A 22,589-nucleotide genomic window follows, 5' to 3' on the forward strand; every position below is an offset into this window, starting at 1 on the left:
GAATGTATCACAACATGCAGATGTATGAACTTGCAAAACCCTCAATAGGTAATGCACTAAATTTTGAAACAAAATTTAAGTGGTTTCATTAAACTGACTGTGTTTTAAATGTGCCACTACAAACTCTGCATAAAACTCAACAGGTGGAAGAGTTGTATAATTTTGTGAAGTTAGTGCATTCAACCATTGCCCAACTACCATTGATCTGGCATGTCAGAGTTTGGTAGAAACTAGAAAACCTTTATATTCACGAGCATTTACTGTGGCAAAATGTGCCATTGTTTCCTGTCCATTTCCATGCCTAGAGATGGAGAAATGTAAAAGACAAATTATTGAAAAGAACGAGTTCTGAAAGAATTGAAAACATATATTATACTGATGAGATCATCCCAACCATTTGCACAGCTACAAGCTTTATACCCAGGTGTCCCAGAAAAAAAAAAGGCATTCTTCTGTATGTACACCACCCCCAAAAAAAAGACATAATTAGAGGAAAGAAAAGTGAAGCCAAAAGAAAACCCTTTAAACCCCAAAATAGAAGTAAATTCCTGTCTACTGACCTTTTCTCCATTGGTTTTAAGTAACCCTCCACCCTTTCCTCAATATTTTATTCATTTTTACATATATTAAACAACAAAATCACAGCTCAGAGAAATCTTCTGTTTATGACTCCCGTTTACTACCACCCTCCCCCACATATTTTATAAGCCAAAATGGCAAAATCAGTGGAAGGGCTAAATTTGAAGATGGTTTCCCAAAATCCTTCTTGGATCACCTTGGGCTTGGTTGTGATCTGACTGACAACAGTGGCTGGAGAAGCCTCTGCCCTGATGGACTACCTAGTAACATGGCCTGAGATCGAGTAAGCATCTCAGCCATTGATGGTGTCTGATATGCCTGAACAAGACTTGACCTATCAGTGGAATCACCTCTTGCTGTTGCTCTTTGCCATGAATGTGAACTCAATCCAGAAAGTATATATGCTCTCCCAGATGCTTCATACACATGCCTACTCGCCATCCGCTCTTGCATTTCCTTAAGCTCAGCATCTAACGCAACACATAGGCGGTCGTGAGATTTGGCTGAAACAGTCTCCGAGAGCATCTTTCTAAAGTTTTCAAGGATTAATATTGCTCCACTTAGGTCCCCCCGTTCAGCTGCAACACGAGCCTGGGCCATTGCCTCAGCTGCTTGGAGCCTGTTCCGCTGTCTGTCCACTTCAAGTGACATTACTACCTGCCCTGAGATTTCAGTCCGCTTAATCTTAACTTCCTCACTTTCCATTGTTGCTGTTTCCTGAGTTAAGGGATCCTTGTATACACATTTCACCTTTACCAATGATGTTTCATTGCCAGATGCAGCTGGGACATTAACTGACACTAGAAAATCTCTCTCTTCATCGGCATACAGGTCTCCAACTTCGATCAATCCTTTGCGTCCATCAGCCATCACACGGCTTGGGTAACTTCCTGCTTTTAGTGAGACAAGGCTGATATTTGGGTGTACACACTCAATTCCCACTTGAAGCTCCTGAACAACTACGCTCAGAAGTCCTCCAATGCATTGTGCAAACGCATCCTGCAACACGGCTTCAGTCTCAATGAAAGAAAACGTGCCACCAGAAATCTCTGAAATCGAGTGCATTAGTGAAGCATCGTGATCTGCACCAAATCCAAAAGCATGCACAGGAATTTGAAATCCTGAACTATCAACACCACTGATAGAAGTGGGCAGAAGAAACTGGTAATTTGGTCGAGGCTGGTTAGTTCCAGAGCCATTGACAGTGTAATTATCTTGACCATCAGACAGCAGTATAATACTGGCAACTGGATTCTTTTCCTTTCGATCTTCCATTATCTTGGCACCTTTTCTCAGGCCTTCCGCGATATTGGTACCACCATTTGCAACCAAAGAATTAACAGCTTGCAGTGCCTGCTGACGCCCAGAATCAGTCATTCTGCACAAAGGAAATAGGCGACGAGCTGTGGAAGAAAAAGCAATAACAGAGAGCCGGTCATTAGAGCCTAGGTTCTGTATGACAAATCCCATTGCTCTTTTGAGTAGTGCAAGCTTAGTTCCAGCCATGCTACCACTCACATCAAGCACTGTGACCAAGTCAACAGGGGCACGTGGAGACTGAGAAATCTGTGCCAGGTTTGCCTGGTTTCTACTAAGGTTTTGTCTTTTGACTGCAGCTGTGTCTGCGGCAGCAGCAGCTTTGAGATGAACCAAAACTGTGAAGTTAGAATGAGTCTTGGATCCCGGAGCAGCAGATACTTCTGGGAATGTTTTAATCTCTATTGCTCTAGCAGCCTCAGTATCTACAGTATTCTCAATGCAAGGACTTCTCTCAGAAAACTCATGTTGATGATTCAAGGACTCATCATCGTCAAATATGCCTGGCTCAGAAGCCTGATAAAGTGGCACGACATGTCTCCTATTTAAATCTCGGTGAGGATGAGGTAGGGGTAGACGGTGGACCACTGCCATCAAAGCATCATTTTGGGGCCAATTGATTGAACTTGGTGAAACTCTGCCAGGGATAGGATCCAAACTGGGACCCGATAAAGGTATTTCCTTCCACTTTGCTCTACACACCGGACATATTTGGTTTCCATGTTTCACATTTGAAGCAATGCAGTGGAAATGGAAGGAATGTGAACATTCTGCAGTGAATATAGCATGGCCGGATCCTTGCTTCATTTTGGTTAAGCATATTGAGCAGGTTTGCTGAATGTTTGAAAATAAAAGCTAGTAAGAACATGTATAATACTATGTAAATTATTTGACAGACCTTCAAGGCTTCATGCAAATAAAGAAATTCATGAACAGACTACGCAAGGTAAATTAACAGTACATGAATCAAAAATCAGTTATAGTTCCAATAAAGGAAAAGTCAAACAAATATGAAAAAACAGAATATTTGAATTCCAGTACTCATATTTGATATACAGAGGTTAAAAAGAAATCATCTGCAATTTCCTTTTCCAACCTTAAGTATTTTAGCTAGTTAATTCAACATACAATGTGCACAATGGGAAATAATCCTCTATGGTTGAAGATATGTAGTCTTTGAATATTACCAAGTTATTTAATAATACTGTTGAAACAAACTATTCTGAAAAAGACAAAGGGAAAAGGCAATGATACATTGATTTAGAACGCCCCTTTCCCATTATCACATTTCCTTTTCAACTCTAGCATGATGCCAAAATAAGGCCTCCATTAAGCAAAAGATTTTTCAAATACAGAGATTAGAGGGATGGTGAAAAGTATAATCACCTTGTCTAGTCAGGCACACCTGAATGCTACAGAAAGGGACTAAAGAAGCATTTACATCGACCCAAAAGTATTGGAATCACAATTTATTATTCAGCAAATCAGGTCTACCAGTCATCAAAAACTGCTATTATGACTTGACTAAATGAACAAGCCAACCAATACATCATATAAGGATTGCTTTTAGAAAAATAAATTGCTTGGCCAATAGAAAGGAAAAGAAGGGAAAATCTTATCCATAAAAGAGGCATTGAAGCATGGAGGAAACAGAAATATCAGCTTAAGGCACATAAAAAGCACAATTGTTGATACAAAACTTCAAATTCACATGTCACTCGTATACCCTATTGGTACAAGTCAATAAATTGTAGCTCTAAGCCCAAGTTGCAGTACGGTAGAAGTGGGCTAAAGAAACCAAATCAATACAAGGAACCCAACTACTAAAGAGGCATTTTGGTCCCTAGAAAATGGTAACACCACCCTGGAAATTAGTCCTTGATTAAAACACCACGTACAATTCAAGAAATCGTCCCAACTCATTTCGCGTTACTACCCAATGAATTCAAATAAACTTCACAACTAAATCACACACCAACCTTAAATCAGGAACTATGTTATAAACGACCGATATTCTCAGGCACCAAAAATATGCTACTTCATTATCATGAACAACAACATAAGACAGTTCATTAAAATAACAAAATCCGGTAAAAACAAATCATTCCTTCCCTGACAGAAAATATCCAAACAACCTTGAAAACATTTAATTTCTTTTTATGTTAACAACGTTTAAACCGGATTCCTTTCATATATTGAACACGGTTAAAAAACATTCTTATTTTGCGCAAATTCATTTCTAGTCATTTTAAACTTTCACAATCAACCAGACCAAAATAGAACTTGTCAAAATATTTAAATAAAAAACAAAAGCATACACACGAGAAGAGAGAGAGAGAGAGAGAGTAAGAAGTTGGAAATCAATGAGAACCAGACCTTGGAGGATTTGCTGCTACTTTTGGAAAGTTTCAAGCCGTGAAAAGAGGAAAGCGGCGTGGTGGAGCGGGAAGAGCTGGTGTTCCAGCTGGTCGGAGAAAGTAGGGCGGCGTCGGAGAGGCGCTCGGAAACGACCGTGTGGGGCGGCGAATCGTCGTCTAACGTTCTGGGGACGAGCATGCAGAGGTTGAGACCAAGCGCGACCTTGGCTTTCTTCCACTTGCTTGCCATGGTAGGGAGACGTTGAGATCTCTCTGACGCCGAAAATACTGCAAGCCAAAAAGGAAAAAGCTCCACCCCGGAAATCCCAGATCTCAAATGGCTAAAAGCTTGGAGCTTTGCAGAGAGAGAAGAAATGGGGTTTTATGAAAAGTAGGAACGGAGCACGAAAACCGATGCCACTGAATGAATAAATATATGGTTGGAAGAGGAGGGGATGGCAGGAGGTACTACTAGCAAGCAATATAATGTAGCACTAGCATGGTTTGAGAGAGAAGAGAGAACAAACTGTTTGGTTTGGTATGGTCGTTGTTAATATTGAGAATGTTACGTTGTTTGTTGTTGACGTTGTTTTTGTTGGCGGCCATGGACTCAGTGTGTGTGTCTCTCTGTGTGCTGGAGATGAGTGTGTATTGTATCTGCGAGTGAGGAGCATTTTGACCTGTTTTTTAGGCTCCTTTACCCAAAAGATTAAAGACAGGGTAAAAGCCATGTAATCAAATCATTTTCAAACAATTTGTTTTTATTATTATTATTATTATTATTATTATTATTATTACTATTATATAAAAAATAATTTAGAAAGCACGTTTGGTTGAATGGGAAAAGTTGGTGCCACTGCTTGCTTTGCTTTATTATCTCCTCTTTACTACCATCAGATCATATCATGTCATCATCTTCATCTCTTTCTTCCTTTATTGTTCCTCCCTCTTTTCTCTTTCCTCTTTACCCTAACCAATCTTCTCAAATTCTTTATTTAAATATTATTTTCAAAATTCAACAAAATATTTTTTATTTTCTACCTTTTGTTTAATTTTATACTAAAAGTAACTGGTAGATTTTTAACAATGAAAGAAAATAAAACATTACATTCAATTCACAACTTTATGATAAAAAAAAGTGAGATTATTTTTATTTCTACATTTTTAGACAATGTGAGACTTCTTTTATTCTTGAATTTCAATCCCATTGCCATTGATATATTATTAGTATTATTACATAAAAAAATATATAATAAAAATAGCAGATGATGATTAGGTGATGCATATTTAATAAGAAAAGTATGAAAAAGGTTATTTTTTGCTATCAAGTACTGTAATTTTTTCTATTACAGTAATAAAATTAAATAAAGTGCGTACATTTTATGACTGACTCGTTATGATTGATTTGGGTTCGAATATCGATTCGGTGAGGATAACAAATTACTGGTTTAGTTAATAAATCATTAGTAGAAAATAAGTGAAGTCACACTTAGGATATACATATATTAACGAAATCTAAATTAATTATCAGTATTTAATTAGGTTTAAATTTTCTTAGGTTCAGTTGGTGTACTGTGGTGAAAGAAAGAAAAGTTGTTGGTTTGGTGCAGAAGAAAAAAACAAAGAGAAATAAGATATCCACTTGCTTTTAAGTCATTTTTCCCCCGTAATAATGAGAAAAAAGAGAGGGAAAAAACCCAACTTAATTATTGTGTGATATAATTAAGTAGGTTAGTTTTTTAACCTCTTTTATAATTAAGTATCTATATTATATAATAGAGTAACACTATTAATAGTAAATAAACATATTTTGTATTCATCTGTTTCTAAATAAACAATTTATTTTTTACTTTTCTTTTTCTCTTTCATTTCTTTCATCTTTATCAGGTTGATCATTTGAGTATATTAGGATTGATTTATATGTAAGTGAGTAATTTGAGTTGTATTTGTCTATATTTAAAAATAAAGAAAGTTTATCCGGCATTTTAATTTAAATTAACGAATATATATATATATATATATATATATATATTGCAACATGAAATTACATAAAATCAGATATTTTTATGAAAATAAATATAAAATTCTTATGTTGTTTTTCATTAATAGTTTGGTATATTTGTATTTTAGACCAGTTTAATATTAATATAAAAGTCGTTGAAAGTTCAAGCACATTTGTCGTATCAATGTAAAAGTTCTTAAATCATTAACAAAAAAAATTAGAATTACTTTTTTCAAATAATTATAAAAATTAATAAACTTAAATATAGAACTGAATAACAACAATACTAAAACCTAGTTTAATATATATTTCCTTTCCATTATCTTCCCAAGTAATTTAGATTTTTTTGTTGTTTTTGAGAAATACTTAGATGTTTACAAGAAAAATCAAATAAAATAAAAATAATTTCTGCGCAAGCTATAATATTTTCATTTATTTCTCTTCTAAAAACTTCTTATTTATCTGACCAAATCCTTTATCATCTAGTTGACTTATAATAATCTGTCAAAAAAGTCAAATAATTTTTCACATTCTTTATTCAATAGTTGTTTCTCACATTCTTTTTTCTCCTTCATTTTATCATTTATAATATTTGATAGGACCGCGTTTATAATGAATTTCTCCATGTTTCATATTTATGGAAGCAACAACATTTAATAGTTTATAATGAATTTTACGTATATATATTATGGTTTGAGGATGCTATTTCCAAACACATTGAAACAATAATTAATGTTTTAGACACATATTTTAATGTTAGACTAATAATAATAATAATAATAGTCCTAAATAGGATCTATCAAACCTAATTTAATCTAATCTAATACAGTGACATTAGTCACAAACATGAGCATAATCAAACCTAATTGATGAAAACAACTTTTCAATAATTGCAATCTCAATCAAATCCTCTTTAAGTCCCTTGAAGTTTTATATTTATTTTTTGTGAAAGGGGTAAGTTGGTAAATGTCCATGAGCATTAGTGGTTGATTAAGATTAATAAAAAAAAGTTGGTTAGTGGAAGAAGTGACAATGGCATAAGATAATCCTTTGCAAAGGGCATGGCATAATTGAGTGTGTACATGAACTGGCATATGGCCCTCCAATGCATCATCATGGAGGATCATTGTTTACCATCAGTCAACATGGTGGGATTTTCTTAATCATTCAAAATATGAATTTTCATGCTTTCTTATTTTCTTTTATTATTATTAACAATAATTTTTTTTATTTGTTTACCCTCACATGAGATGATGATGATCATGATGGTGTGTATGGCACACGTGCATATCATCACAGCAGTGGTTTTGTAGTGGCCTCGTCAACCCTGTTGACATTACTGCCTGCCAATAGATCTCATCACATGCCTTTCATTTCTTTAATTTTCTTTTACCTCTCTTTTTTTCTTTTTTCTTCTTCTTTTTCACCTTTATTCTTAATTTTATTTTATTTTTGCAGTTAATGAAATTGCTTTTTAAAAAACATCAACTTGAATAATGAATGAATGGTAAATATGATTTAGGAGGTTGACCTATATGATAGCAAATGTTTGGCGTGCAAATTCTATAATTGCCCAAATCATATTCTCTACAGTGATGAGTTTTACACTATCTAAAGTACCCTAATTATGTTACTTCTTAGGGAGATTGTTGAATGTCAAAAACACGTTAGGGAAATATCCACTTTTTTTTTTCCTAGAAGACCGTGTTTGGCAATTTTATTTCATGATTTGATTTAATTTTTTATTTAATCTAAATAAAAAATTTAATATACCAAATTAGTCTTTAACATTTCTAGCACAAAATGATTTTTAAAATTGAAAAAAAAAAGTCATGTTTGTCTATGGCAATCTACTATGGGTTATTTTAATATTGTGTTATATTTTGAAAATTAGAATGATCACCGTTTATTATTCTATATACTTTGTGTAGACTAAAGTCATTCATGGTTTCTGATATATATATATATATATATATATATATATATGTTAATTGAAAAATTAAAATATAAATTTGTAAAAAAGTCAAAGTACTTGTTCTTTGTAGCAGCCATACAAAATATGAGAGAGAATTAATTGATAAAATAATTTAGTTTTGGTGTACTTTTCTTCTCTCTTTTTTTGTCGCTGCTAAAAAAATAGTATTTCAGAACTGGGAAAGTTTGGTGTATATTAAAATTGGTTGTTCTAGTCTGGTACAAAGTGTTTTTCTATATTATTATTCATCAAATTGTATATAATTCTCACACTTCTGTAGATTAGAAATTTGAAACAAATATTTTTGTTCAAGTTGATTATATTTTATACAACATTTAATTTATGTATTTTAACTATATTGGAGTTTTGTACAGTCATTTAACAACTTTATTACTTATTAACTTTCAAGTTTATAGTAAGAGTTTTATTTTTAAAGAGTAATGTAAAAAGTTGTAATTATTATTATTAATTAAAAATTAAACTTAAAATTAAAAAATGATAAAATAGTGAATATCTTTTAAAATTTAGAAGAGTCAAATGCATGTAATTAATTGATTTTTTTTGTAAAATCTTAATAAATTATGTGCATTTAACTATTCTATTTTTCTTAAAAAAATCATATTTCTCATGATTTTAACTATTCAAACTCGTGTATTTAACTATTTTAATTGTTTTTAGTATATATATATATAGAGATAGTTTAGGGTTTGAAAGTGTTGATAACATTAAGCTAAACAAATAAATTTATAAAATATTTAAACTTTTTCGTGCTAACTTAATAATATTCTTTAAGTAATTTATTTAATTAGATAGAAGTGCAGACCAGTCTGGTGACATTTGATTTGGAAAAAACTATTATTTTAAAAACTTTTAAATTGATTAAGTTGAATTTTTATAATTTTTTTTAGTAGACTCCTTCAACTCATCTCATCCTTATTAATGTTGGATTGTGTTAGGTTACTTGGATGATGAGTTTTCAATATTTTTTTTAAAATTTTTGTTATTCTATAATATTTTTAAAAAACTTAGAATGATATTTTTTAAGATAGAGTATATTATTAATATTTAATAATTTTGGCAGTATTAGATTTCAAATTCAATATAACCTTGATACACAATTTGTTAGAGATTGATTGTTGAATCATGTTTTTTTTTTATTGTTATAAATGAAGTAAATATCTTATAGTTACTAAATAAGATTATTATTATTTTTATATGAATCAAACCCTCCTACTTATTAATTTCTTTGGGGAATTACTGATTACAAATTTTTTTTATCTTAGGAATTCAATTTATTACAATATATTTGAAGTATTTAGTTTTTGTGTATGTTTTTTACAGCATCTTTTGATATGTTATGAGAGCAATATTTTATACTATTATTCAACCTTATACTATGGCATTAAAAAAACTGTAAACTTATTGTTGTAGAAATCAACACCCTTTTATTTATTTATTTTGAACCCATCATACTATGCTGAAATACGAAACAGTGGAAACAAGAATGTTAGTTGTAGTTCCAGAATAGGGATGAGACAGTTTTGGATTAAAACATTTTTTATTTTATAATAATTATGATAATGAAGTCTTCTGCAAAGTTGTCCTTGAACATTGCAAACTATTTGTCGTGCTGCATATTTTTCTAGAATTATGAAAATCAAGGTAATATCGGTCAATGAACCACAGCCTCAAAATTGGCAATGAATGGTCAAAATCTAGAGCCTTGAAATTTCTGCATTAAAAAGTTGGATTTATTGCAAGAATTTTAAGCATATCTTCCCTGTTTAGAGAGGAATATAAAATTCTCTTTGTGATTTTCTAGAAAAAATATTGCCAACAAACAGTATCTTAGGGTTTGATCATTTCAATTTTCATCACCTCTTCCAAACCATATTTGACTTTGACTCCGTTCTTTCTGCATTAACGATCTGCAAGCTTATATTAATAATTATAGTACTTTGTTTGCATGACAGATAAGAGCATATACTTGGTAGCAAACTAGAAGAGTTGACTTTAATCAAGAAAAGGTTCCAATTTACAAACTTTGAACATCACCATTGCAATGAGTTCATATTGATCAATGACGAAAGCTGATTTAAAATGAGTGGAAAGTAGGGAAGAATATATGCTTTTGTGGATTGATTTGTTCTGTGCCCACCATTAGAAAATAATGGAGATGTGTTTTGAAATTTGGTGCATGATGTGTTGATGGCATGTGTTATGGAACAGTGCATGTGCATGTATAAGATGAAAGGCTAGTTGGAATGCTTTTGAAAAATATGGAACAATTGTGTTTCCCATTTGACATATCTGTAATTGGTGTATTGGGGGAATCAAAAGGATTTTGTTGTATTGGTGTTCCAAGGAAGAATCAATCCATAGATGAGATGTGAGATAGAATAGTATAGGAAGAGAAAAAAATGATGGTGATGAGGTAGCTTTGAGTGGTGTTGCCTATTCCCACTCACTTTACTCTCTCAAAAGACCATCTTTTATTGATATATATAAAAGTAAAAGAGAAAACCCCTAATCTTTCTAGGATGCAAAAAGTTATTCCTCTCCCCCACAAGAGACCATCAATAAGGAACAAAGACAGTGACTACTTTTCAACTCACTCCCTCCTTTTGAGGGCACACATGCCTCACACACCTTGAGGGAGAGCCTTTGAGAATGAGAGAGAAAATGGGTTTTTGCCATCAGAGCTTCTTCCTGGCAATGAGTGGAGAACCATTAACAAAGAATCCTCATCAAACCCTTTGTGGGGAGGGGATAGGATTCCCTTTTACTACCTCCAAATTGCCAGACTTTATGCTAAGTCAACCAGAAAGCTGAACCTTTTTTAGTGTATTAGAGAACCTCACCTCTCATGCTGCCTCCCACTTATCTCCTTATTCAAGACACTCCCTTACCATATTTATGTCTTCAAATCTAATTCATCACTTCAACAAATCTACAGCTAAGTAATCAAACCAAACTAAACTCTCATACTTCCACTGGTACAAATCAAATTAGATTCAAATTTCTTCAAGAGTTCTAGTTCTGTAAATAAAGATTATAGGACAAAAATACAACATTAAATGAGACAGTTAGTTAAATTTTCTGAGAGATAGCAAACACTTAAAACTTATATTTTGTTGAAGGAAAAACTGAATTGGGACTAGCAAAGCATGGTATTCCAAGGCTTAAAATATTATCTTGAAAGGAGGAGTTTCACACTGCACTTGGCTTATTCTTAATGGAAGCATGTTTAAGATAAGTTAGTTTATTGTGTATGTGTGTAGAAAGAATGACAATTTTCTTGGCACTGATTGGAGATGGTGATAATGAAAGAATATCTGCACATATAAAGCTCAAGCACTACATGTTCTTTTCATTTGGTCCATAAAGTTTTACGATATTATTAGGAATTCTTGTTGATGTTGTTGTTATTTGTATGCAAATCTTCGAAGATATAACAGTAAGAGGTATTAAAAGGAGTTGCAACCACGGAGATGTACCAAAGGGAAGAACCAACCAACAGTGGCTTTTGTTAATTATGATGTCACATGTATTGATAATCTCCACAAGTCAAACCTAATCCATACATTCTGTGGGTCCACATGTTAATATCATTGTCCGAGATTGTGCAAATGCAAGTCTCTTTCTCACCTTCCTTTTATTTAATTTTTGTGATTATTTGATACTTTAGTGTGTGCTAGCTAGCAGTGCTTGTGTTCTCTGCATAGCTGTACCTGAAACACATCAAAAACCTGACAAACATGCAAAGAAGCTTCATGCAAATCTTTGGCAGAGAAGTCTCATTGGGTTCTTTTCATTCTCATGTTGGCATTACCCTAGAGTGACTTAATTTTCCTGTACTGTGTGTGCATCTTTTGTTCCCTTCTCTGCCATATAGTTAACATTTTTAGGAGATTTTTTTATTCAATGACATCATTGAGGACACCCTAGCCCCCAACACTGCCTCAGAAAAAAATTTGCCAAGAAAATTAGCATGGTTTCGACAACCAAAAAGACCCTTTTCAATCATAGCGTTTCACAAAAACTAAAAGGGTGGAACTAGGATGCTCGGGGTTTCTACCCTCCATTGCTAAAAACATCCTATCAAAAATAATCTATTGCTTATGAAACCTTTCACAAATTAATAAATGAAAATAATCAAGAATTGTTTTTGGGCAGATAAAGAGAGAGAGAGAGAAAAAAAAATTACCAAACAACTGAAAAAGAAAGAGGATTGTCAAATTTTTGGGTCCACGTTGAAAAGAAACTCCGGTTCCTGTTGATTGGTGACATGTGGGCCATTATTGAGTCAAAATAGGGAAATTCTTCCTTCACCTCCGTGTCTTCTTGCTGCACCTCCATAAAATAAGTGAAATAATAATTTTGTCCTCTTCTTCATCTTCTCATCTTCAACTTCCACGCCGCATAAACTCACCACCTCCAGCACCACCGTTAGAATAGCTTCCACCTCCCGCGTAACCGCCATCGCTCCTCCCACGTCCAATATCGTCTCCGTAAGAGTTTTTCACCTTCATAGTCTAAGCTGAAAAAATTGTATTTTGAATTACACAATCTCAAATACAAAATTTGTATTATAGGTTCTAGAATTTGAAAAATAAACCATAACTTATATTCTAGATTATAAAATCTAGAATACAGTTGTACAATTTGGAATGTAAATTTTATATTTTAAATCTACAATAAATTCTAAAATTCAGAATATAAAGTTTTGTATTTAAAATTGTAGAATTCAGAATACAAAATTTGGAAGGAGCAATTTCAGTAATTTTAAAAGTGAGAGGTGCCAAAAGAAACTATAGGGGTGCAAGAAGAATTTGCCATCAAAGTATGACATGATACATGTCAAGGCCCAACTTTGATCTCCATTTTTCTCGATCCCAAACAACAAAAAGAAGTGACCATATCCATGGCCTTTCTACAAAGGCTTTTGCTTCCTGCACCCCACAAGTTTTGAAATACTAGTTTTGCCTCTGAGAGTTTTATTTGAAAGGGGTAATTTTGAAGGAAGAAGTGAGCGTTATTGTTGGTTGAAGCTTTTCATATGGTCTGAGGTATGGAAGTGTGAGTTATTTCAGTTTTGTTGGTTGAAATGGTGAAGATATGCTTACCAGAATTTGGAGTTTGGAAAAAGAGTGTTGGAACACGTAATCTGGAACTTGTTTGTCCAAGACGTAAATGACTTAATAGTGTTTCTAGAAGTGGTTGGGAACATTCCGTAATAGTGTGGGTGTGGGTAGTGCGCATTGTATTCCAAAATGAGAAATCCACAATATTTATAGAAGCCTTGTTCCATAAGCTTATAACAATGAGTCTTTCAAAATAGAAAATTTGTGTTCGAAAAAGAGGAATCTAGAATAGGATTTAATTAAAAACCCATAAGGGCATGGTCATTTCCATCAATTAAGGGGTGCGGATTGAAAATGGGGCTGTGCCAAGCAAAAGCCTTCTACAAAATTTCGGCAATCTCTATAGCTTTAGACAATTGCATTTGGCACTCCCTAATTTGAAACCGCAACCCCATATGCACTAAAATTCTAAATTTACCCTTTAAAAATTGTATTCCATATTATACCATCTAAAATACAAAAGACGTATTTCAAATTATACAATTCAAAATAGATTATTTAATATTTTTTTAATTTATTTACTTTTTGTAAAGTTTTAAAATTTTATAAAATAAAAAATTTACAATAATTCTATTCTTTATAAGCACTTAATACAAAATAAAATTTTTTTAGACAAATGTAAATTGTTAATGTAAAATTCACATAAAGTACACAAATAACACGTTTGGCATAAAGAATGAATATATGTCATATATTAATGATTAAAACTTATCATACAATATATTTTCTAATTTTAAAATGCATAAATCTAAATACATATGAAAACTATCTAAGAATTATGTTTATGTTGTTTATTGCGTACATCACGTGGACATCTTATGTAAACGACTCATCATCTATGACAACACAGACTAACTACAATGCACTTTGGATTTTGTCCTATGTTGGAGTGTTTTTTGACACATATTCACAATCGATCATGCACGGTAAGATGTCGACAATCCTCCTGAATATACATTGCTTTCATTGAAATTGTATTAGACACTTGAAATATTAAAACAAATAATCATGCTAAAATAACAATAGATACAAACAATAGAAATCACTCACCGGACAACACATGCTTCTACTGTGAGGCTGGTTCTGTCTCGTCATCATTCGAACTATGTGGACGGGGACGTGGCAATACAAATAGTCAATCTTCGTCTACCCTAGGAACTATATATGGGTGTGACACTAATCTGAACCAGTGAATGTATCCATCTGCTCAAGCTAATGGATGTGAAGCTAAGTTTACACTTGTAATAAGGTTGTCAGCAAAATGCAACCATTGATCATCAATAACAACAACTTCACCACCTTCAAATAAGGAGGAGCCCGAGGAATCGTCTACTCGTATCCATATTGGCACAACACACAATCTGACAAATGACGTTGTGAGAAGTTCCCAGGTTGGATATATCTCGAGAACAAGGATGTTGTCCCAAACGACCTACTGGGATGATGATCATCATACGAAGTCCATATCACACCATCACAGATAACACTATCTATTTGGGCACCCACAAAACTAATTGTAGAAATATGACGTTCAGTCACATAATGTGATGACCAAGGGAGAATCTCCTTATATGTTGTATTAATATCTCTCTTTCAGATCTCTGAGAAGTTCTCATAAATCCATGCATGTTCTGTCATGAACAAATCATTATTGATATCTTCAAACAAAAATAAATGTAAAATTTTCAAATTATGTATATTATTTACTTGTGAAAGTGTGACATAACCTCCCAATTACTTCATATGGGCAAAGGGAGCATCCCCCAACTGGTCAAACATGTGGGTTAGTGCGGCTACTCCCCATGCACACCCACCACACTTCCTCATATCACTGAAAAGGAGCAAGTATGACACACTAATTGATGTCACATTTTTATTAATGAAAATAGTGCATTCAGCAAAGTGCAACACATAAGCTTGAGTTGCGTACTTCCATTTGTGGTGGACGATGCACCCCTCGTACATCTTGCACAACCAACTCAGTCTAACGTGATTACTTGTCACTACAAGAAAAATCATTAAATAAAAACTAATTTTAGAGATCAAACTAATTAGTTACTATATTGACTAAATTAGAAACCATTTATAAACTAAAAAAACTATTAGTATCTTAAGTAGTTTCTATTATTAATAAAAATTTATAAAGTAATTTCTAAATTGATATCTAACCATTAGCTACCAAGGTTTTAGCTAATAATATTTTATATTCTAAATTAGTCTTTATTAGTCTTTTTGAGACTAATTTAGAATCTAAAATATTAGTAGCTAAAACCTTGGTAGTTAATTTAGATACCAATTTATAAACCATTTTATAATTTTTTTTACTAATAATAGAAACCATCTTAGATACCAAATTTTTTTTAGTTTCTAAAATAGTATCTAATTTAGTTAATATAGTGACTAATTAATTTTTGTCTCTAAATTTTGTTGATATTTAATGATTTTCTTATAGTGTGTCATTCTACCGCTGCTAGCAACGCATCTATATAGAGTTCAAAAATAACTTGTTCACTATCTCTTCTATAAATTAACACCGCCGATCTCTATCTAGCTTCGGCCCGAGATGACACACTTCTAGTCTTAGCCATGTCTCTTTCAAACATCAAATCATTCAATTAGAATTAGAATTAAAAAAAAACATTTTTTTTGATATTCTAGATTACACACGCTAGAATGTAAAAAAAAAATAAAAAATCAAATATGTTACTGATTCTACAATCAGACACGTTATGGATCAACCATTCTATAATCATACAATATCAACGAAAATGAAAAACAAAACGCAAAAACAAACTTATCATATAATGCGACAAACACAAAAAATGGAGGGTGCACCCGAGGCTGACGAAGAATAACGGTAAGGAAAAAGAAAGGTGGGAGAGAAGTGAGAGAGGGATGTATATAAATTGACTTGGGAATATTTTGGCCATTTCACAACCCCCAAGAGGGTGCATATTCAAATTATGGGGTGCAGAATAAAAAAGACCAAATTTTTTATTTTGGCACAATAATCTAAGCCCAAGTCCTTTTCTGGGTAAATTTGGACTGCACTGGTGAAGTTCTTTTCAAATTTCAATAATTTTGTATTCACAATACGATGCCTTTACCTCCGTAGAAGTTTAAAACCAATTAATTAGTGAAAATCAATCATATGATAATGGAAATGTTATTTCGGCAAACTTTTTGAGATTTTTTTTTCTAGTTACCTGAAATTTATTCGTCTGAGTAATATAATAGATACATATTTCTAATTTCTTGATCAAGAGAATGTTATTGGATTATTATAATTATTTAAGTCTAAGGTAGTAAGAATAGTATTTATGAGAGGTGTTGATAGCGAATCACTAAATGGGCTTAGAATTTTTGGACTCATATATAAAACAAAAAGGAGGAGTGCTGATCTTAGTAGATGGAGGGGTTGTACATAGCAATTATAAATATTTTTCTCTAAATCTTTTGAAAACCAATTCACCTTTAATTTTCATTGTCCTGCATTTCTTAGGGTTTAGGGTTTTTCATCTTCTTTAGTCTCTACCTTAAAGTAAAAAAGACTCAAGGTAAAAGGTAAGGAAAACTAGTAGGTTTAAACTAAAACTTTTAGTTATAAATATTGAATTAAAAATGTAAGGACCGAGAACAATAGTCTTAGAGTGGAAGTTGTATAATTAAAATAATACATGAATATTTTATTATGAAAGTGAAAAGAGTATATAAGAAGAAATTCAGTTATTTAGGTTTCATTTTAAAAGAACAATCATCTTTCTAAAAACTCCTTTTTCTTTTCATTTGTCTTCTCTCTAAGATTCTGACCTCCTTGCTCATCAGTTTGACGATCAGAGTCTGCCATTAGACTCTTAACAATGAAGACTACAAGATTGCCTGATCAAAATCTTAGATATAGTAAGTTCATTTTGGCTCATTTTCCTTTAAGTTAGTTTTGATATGGTTAGGTTTGCCTTCATTTTAAGCTTGCTTGGATGCTTTTGTCTTCAAAATTAGTCTTTGTTAGCTCATGGTCATAGTGATGTAGTTAGATTTTTTATCAGGACTTTGTGGTGCAGGTTAAGCTACCTTTGAGCTTTTGGTAAGTTTGGGGCTCTTAGTGAGCATATGCTCAAGTTCATGTAAGGGAAGCTAGTTTCAATTTCAAATAGAATCCTAGGTTAGAAGATGTGGATGTGGGGTGACGTGGTCACCAGTTTCAAATTTTGTTTTGCAGGACTGATTGCTTATGAGTTATGTAGGGTTTTGTTTGAAATAAAATGTGAATATGTTAATTTTGATATGGATGATTTATGGTAAATGATCTTGTTTGAATCTGAAAAAAATTGGTTGATTTGTATAGTTGATATAGTGTAAGTAAATTCTAGGGTTGCTCTCGGGTTTACTCTCGCTTAAGCAAGAGAATTTTCGCTTGGGCGAGAAATTTTTTGCTCAAGCTAGACTGAAAGTCGAGTTTATTATTGCCTATTGGTTTTAAGTGAAAATTCTAAATTTTATTTAAAAATATGATTAAAGGAACTTAGTTATGTGTTTAAGTGAATTTTGAGATATATTTGGATTGTTTAGAAAGTTTAAAATATGATGTGATTGAATGGTGCATTGATGTGTTAAATAATGTATGTAATGAGGTGAAAGTGTTATCAAGACATAGTATTTTCAGGAAAGGAAAGGAAATACTGTGTTGAGATTGTTATTCGGGTGTATTAATTTGTGAGTGTCCTATGAATGAGATGATCATAACTCTACTGATATAATGAAATCATATAGATGAAGTTATTCAGTTGGTAATAGTTGAAGGAGTTTCAGTTGACTAAGTATTAGGTTTGAAAGAACTTATTAGAGCATATGAAATGGATATATCCTGTCATATGAGATGATGAGATATTGAGATGATTATGCGCATAACTGTGTGAATTCCACAACGAGTAGTGTGACAGGTGCAAGTCTCTGGATGCTATTTTCAATTCACGAGTCTTCCGAAAGTATAGTCAAGTGTTTATGTGTTGTGAGTCAGTAGAAGTCTGACATGAGATAGATGAATTGTGAATTATAATAGACAGTTGATGATTTGTGAAAATGTAAGAGAATTGATGACTTTATGTTAATATTTAAAGTTATATTTATATTTAAAGTTTTAAAAATAGCTAGCTTACCCTATTGTTTGCATTGTGTTTTATTTTCTTTAATTTGTGTATTTACACGGCAACATATGATCTTGCAGGTGATAGAATTTCTCAGTGAGAAGCTGAAGGATGGAAATGTTTATTTTATTTTGAATATTTTGTTTTAAATCTTATGTAAATATATATAAAAAAAAATCCCAATGAAAAGGATATATTTTTGAAACAGTATATGAAAAAGTAATATATATTGCAGATTATGATTATTAGATGTGGGAAAATATAGAGATGTTAAAAAAAAACTTATTCAAGTTTTCCGTGTTAAATTAGATTAGGAAGATTTAATTCTAAATTTATTTAATTAATTTCTTGTTATTAAATTTAAGCTTTGACTTAAGTTTTGGTTTAAGTTTTATTTCCTTTTTGGTGCAACAGGAAGAAATTTGTATATGTTTATTTGGCATTAGAATTTGAAAGGATGTGCCTGTTGGTGTTTGCCTACAATATCATGGGTCTAATATGAATACAATAATCACAACACAATCATAATAAAAACAATCACATAAAAGAACAAGTTAACTCAAATAAATCATGATTAATAATATAGAGATATAAGTCTATGCAATCCAATTTCAATAAAAACTCATTCATATTATTGTTAACAAAAATGTAATCTCACGAAACATATTGACTACTTAAAAAGAAAGTTATCATAAAGCAAATCATATTCCATATTATTCTTTGTCTCAACAAAGGTTACCAAAAATTATATTATTTGACATCTTCCAAAAGGTTGGTATTGAGTAAACTCATTAAAGATTAACACATGATTGATAATCAAATTTTACAAAAATCCTCACCAATAACTCATATTTAGTCATGGTAGTTAATTGCATAAACTCCACAAAGCCTTAGGTAAGAATCTTATTCTGACTACTAACTTTAACATCTCCTTTCAATAATAGTTCTAATACTCACTATGTATGTGTGTGTGCATGTGTCAGGTGTGTATACAAGGCATGTGTGCCTACATACGTGCTTGTGCGTGTGTGCGAACGATGCTCAATTGTTATACTCTTAAAAGAAAGAGAATTATTTTTTACTATTATTGCTTAATTACTCAACACATTATTCAGCACACATAGTTTTAGAGGAGAAATAATTTAAATAATTTTTCTTTTGCTTAAACAACTCACTTGAGATCCAAAACATCCAAGGTCATCGTTCAAGTAACTATGAGACACTTGAGAGATAAATTCTATAACAATATTTAAGACTTACTATTTAAGACTTACTTTATCAATCAATCCATTACTTAAATAAGATATTTACAAATAAAAAACTAACTTAAATTGAATCAAAACTCAGTCAATCAAAATTCTACCATTAATGTTATTTATTTAACTAAAAAACAATTTAATTTTATCAAATTGATACTAACTCCTTAATTGTTCTCCACTATGCACAATAAATACCAAAATATATAGTTTAATTTCATTTATAAATATATAGTCAGCCTAAAAAATAATTCAAGTATCTCAAAATACCAAACTTCTAAATTTTGTAAAGCTAGGGTTTAAAAATACAAGATTTCTCATCCTCCATTAAATTGCTATGAATCCATTTTGAATAATTCAATTTAACTTTCCTTACCTAACAAAAAAAATCCTTTATGAGTATATCTCTTAAAAAACTCAAAAATCTTACAGGTTGCTTTCCAAATATCAAACCTAACAAGTATATCATTATAAAATTAAATTAATAAATATTTTTTACTCTCAAGTGATTATATATGCGAATTATTTCTAATCATATGAATGAAAATGAGAAAAAAGAGGTCAAAATCTAAAGAAAATACAAAATTTACCCAAATCAAAATTTTATTCAAGATAGGACTCTTCATATTCTAGCCAAGAGTTTCTCAAAAATATAACAAAACATCATTACAAAATCATAAAGAAAAGTATAGAAAATTTAAGTTTTAAAAACAAATAATTTTAAATAAGTAAAAAAATAAATTATTTAAATATATAATTTGAAATTAAAAATATAATTAGTATTTTTTATTAACTTTAAACCTTATTTTCTAATACCTTTTAAATAAATCTTCCCATTACAAGAAAGTTGAAAAAACAAAATTCATAAATAAAATGAATCAAAACTTTCATTTATGACTTTCTACGAAAACATGCAAAAAAAAAAAGTTAAAAAAATTCACCATAATCAATTACATTAAACTATATAATCAATTGTAAATTACTTTAAAAAGACAATCAATTGTCTCTACGTAGACAATTTATATTTTTCTTATAATACAATACATAATTAAAGTAAAAATATTATAATAAATAAAATAAAATAATTTAAAATATATATTTTATAAATTATTTTATTTTATATATTGTTTATTTGTTGAAATTTGTAATTTTTTTATTTTACTTTAATATTTATTTTAATTAATAATTTATATTTTACAAAAAAAGTAACATTTATATCAAATTATTTTAAAATTTATTTTTTAAATAAGAAAATAATCTATTCTATTACATCTTATACCAGCTTTCTGATCACTTTTCATTATTTTTATTTCCATCCAATCAACCCTACTTTCTATTCACTTTATGTTTCTATTCACTTTATGGTTAACCATTACTTTTTTTTAGAAAGTTGTTTAATATTTTTGCTCAGAAAGTGAAAGCATTTATGATATATTTAATGCTCATTAACTATACTTTCTATAAAGATTATAAATACGTGGGTCTCATTATTTAATGTACAATCCTCTTATTCTCAATTCTTATACCTAAAAATTAATTTAGTGTGGCAACTGGGTAACATTGTTCATCTCACATGATAGTTGTTTATGAGACATCTTTCTTATTCTAAAAGAGGGACCTAAGATGAATTTGATTAAAATACTAAAATAAAAGTGAAAAACTAATAAGCAGTAGAAAAAAAAATCTAAAATTAATTATAAGGTAGTGACCAAAGAAAACTATAAATTAATTAAAATAACCATTCAATCATACTCTATATCTTGTTTAGTAAAAATATATGAAAACATAAAATTGAAATATATTTTATAACTATTTTTTTCTAAAAATATCTCCTCATAGTTTTATTATAAGATAACCACTAAAAAACTAATTTTATAAATTAAAAAATAATTAATTACTATATTGACTAAATTATATATTATTATATAAACTAAAAAATTATTAGTATTTATAATAATTTTTATTATTAATAAAAATTTATAAACTAGTTTTTAAATTGAAATCTAATTAGTTATTAAGATTTTACATACCAATTTTAAATTTTAAATAATTAGTAATTAAAACTTTGATAATTAATTAAATATTAATTTAAAAATTAATTTATAATTTTTTATTAATAATATAAATTATTTTAAATATTAATAATTTTTATTTTATAAAATAGTATTTAATTTAATTAATATAATAATTAATTATTTTTTATCTCTAAAATTTGTTTATATTTAATGATTTGTAACAGTATTGCACTAATATTTTACAAATTGACCCTCTATCTTATAAAAAAAGTGTGTATTAAATTATACTTAAATTGTTTTTTTCATTTATGAAATTAAAATAATATTTTTTTATGCAAGGTAAATCCAAATAAAATTAGAATTTATGGTTTTAAAGTAACATATTCAAATTGAAAAATAAAATTATTTTAATGAACAGACAAAATTTCTAGTTTAAAAGGATTGTTTTTTTTGTTTGTTTTTGTTTTGTGAAGGAGGGAGAGAATTGAATATATTTTGTTTTAATATTTTTAATTACTTCAAAAAATAACTATTTAAAAAGAGCAAAAAAAAAATGATTTCACCATATGCCAAGATGAAATAATATTTTAACTAGTATATATTATGAGTGATGTTTTATGTTGGTTTTTCATCCTAACATCTAAATTTAGATGTAAACTTAAATTAAATATTTACGAAAACAATCACTTATTTGAAACCATCGTGTCATTTAGATGAAATCGTAAATTACGTGTTTCTAAGCATAAGATTAGTAGGATTTGTTACTTGTGCTTTGCAATTGTATTTTAAAAATAAATGTA

At 30.5% G+C, this 22,589-nt stretch overlaps 1 protein-coding gene across 1 annotated transcript; it reads right to left on the minus strand.

Moving 5' to 3' along the window:
• Window positions 1-346: 346 nt before the first annotated feature.
• Window positions 347-4,990, minus strand: LOC137827680 (E3 ubiquitin-protein ligase WAV3). Its single transcript, XM_068633927.2, has 2 exons — window positions 4,273-4,990; window positions 347-2,730 (listed from the first exon to the last, which is right to left on the minus strand). The coding sequence occupies exons 1-2, from the start codon at window positions 4,501-4,503 to the stop codon at window positions 772-774; spliced, it is 2,190 nt and encodes a 729-aa protein (XP_068490028.2). The 5' UTR covers window positions 4,504-4,990; the 3' UTR covers window positions 347-771.
• Window positions 4,991-22,589: the final 17,599 nt, after the last annotated feature.

Source organism: Phaseolus vulgaris, chromosome 7 (genome assembly GCF_051622355.1).
Source record: "Phaseolus vulgaris cultivar YP4 chromosome 7, ASM5162235v1, whole genome shotgun sequence".
Taxonomy (NCBI): domain Eukaryota; kingdom Viridiplantae; phylum Streptophyta; class Magnoliopsida; order Fabales; family Fabaceae; genus Phaseolus; species Phaseolus vulgaris.

Coding starts and splice junctions, on each gene's coding strand:
- LOC137827680 (XM_068633927.2), bottom strand. CDS start 4,503: ATGGCAAGCAAGTGGAAGAAAGCCAAGGTCGCGCTTGGTCTCAACCTC. Junction 2,731..4,272: donor GTAGCAGCAAATCCTCCAAG/GTCTGGTTCTCA, acceptor TCAAACATTCAG/CAAACCTGCTCAATATGCTT.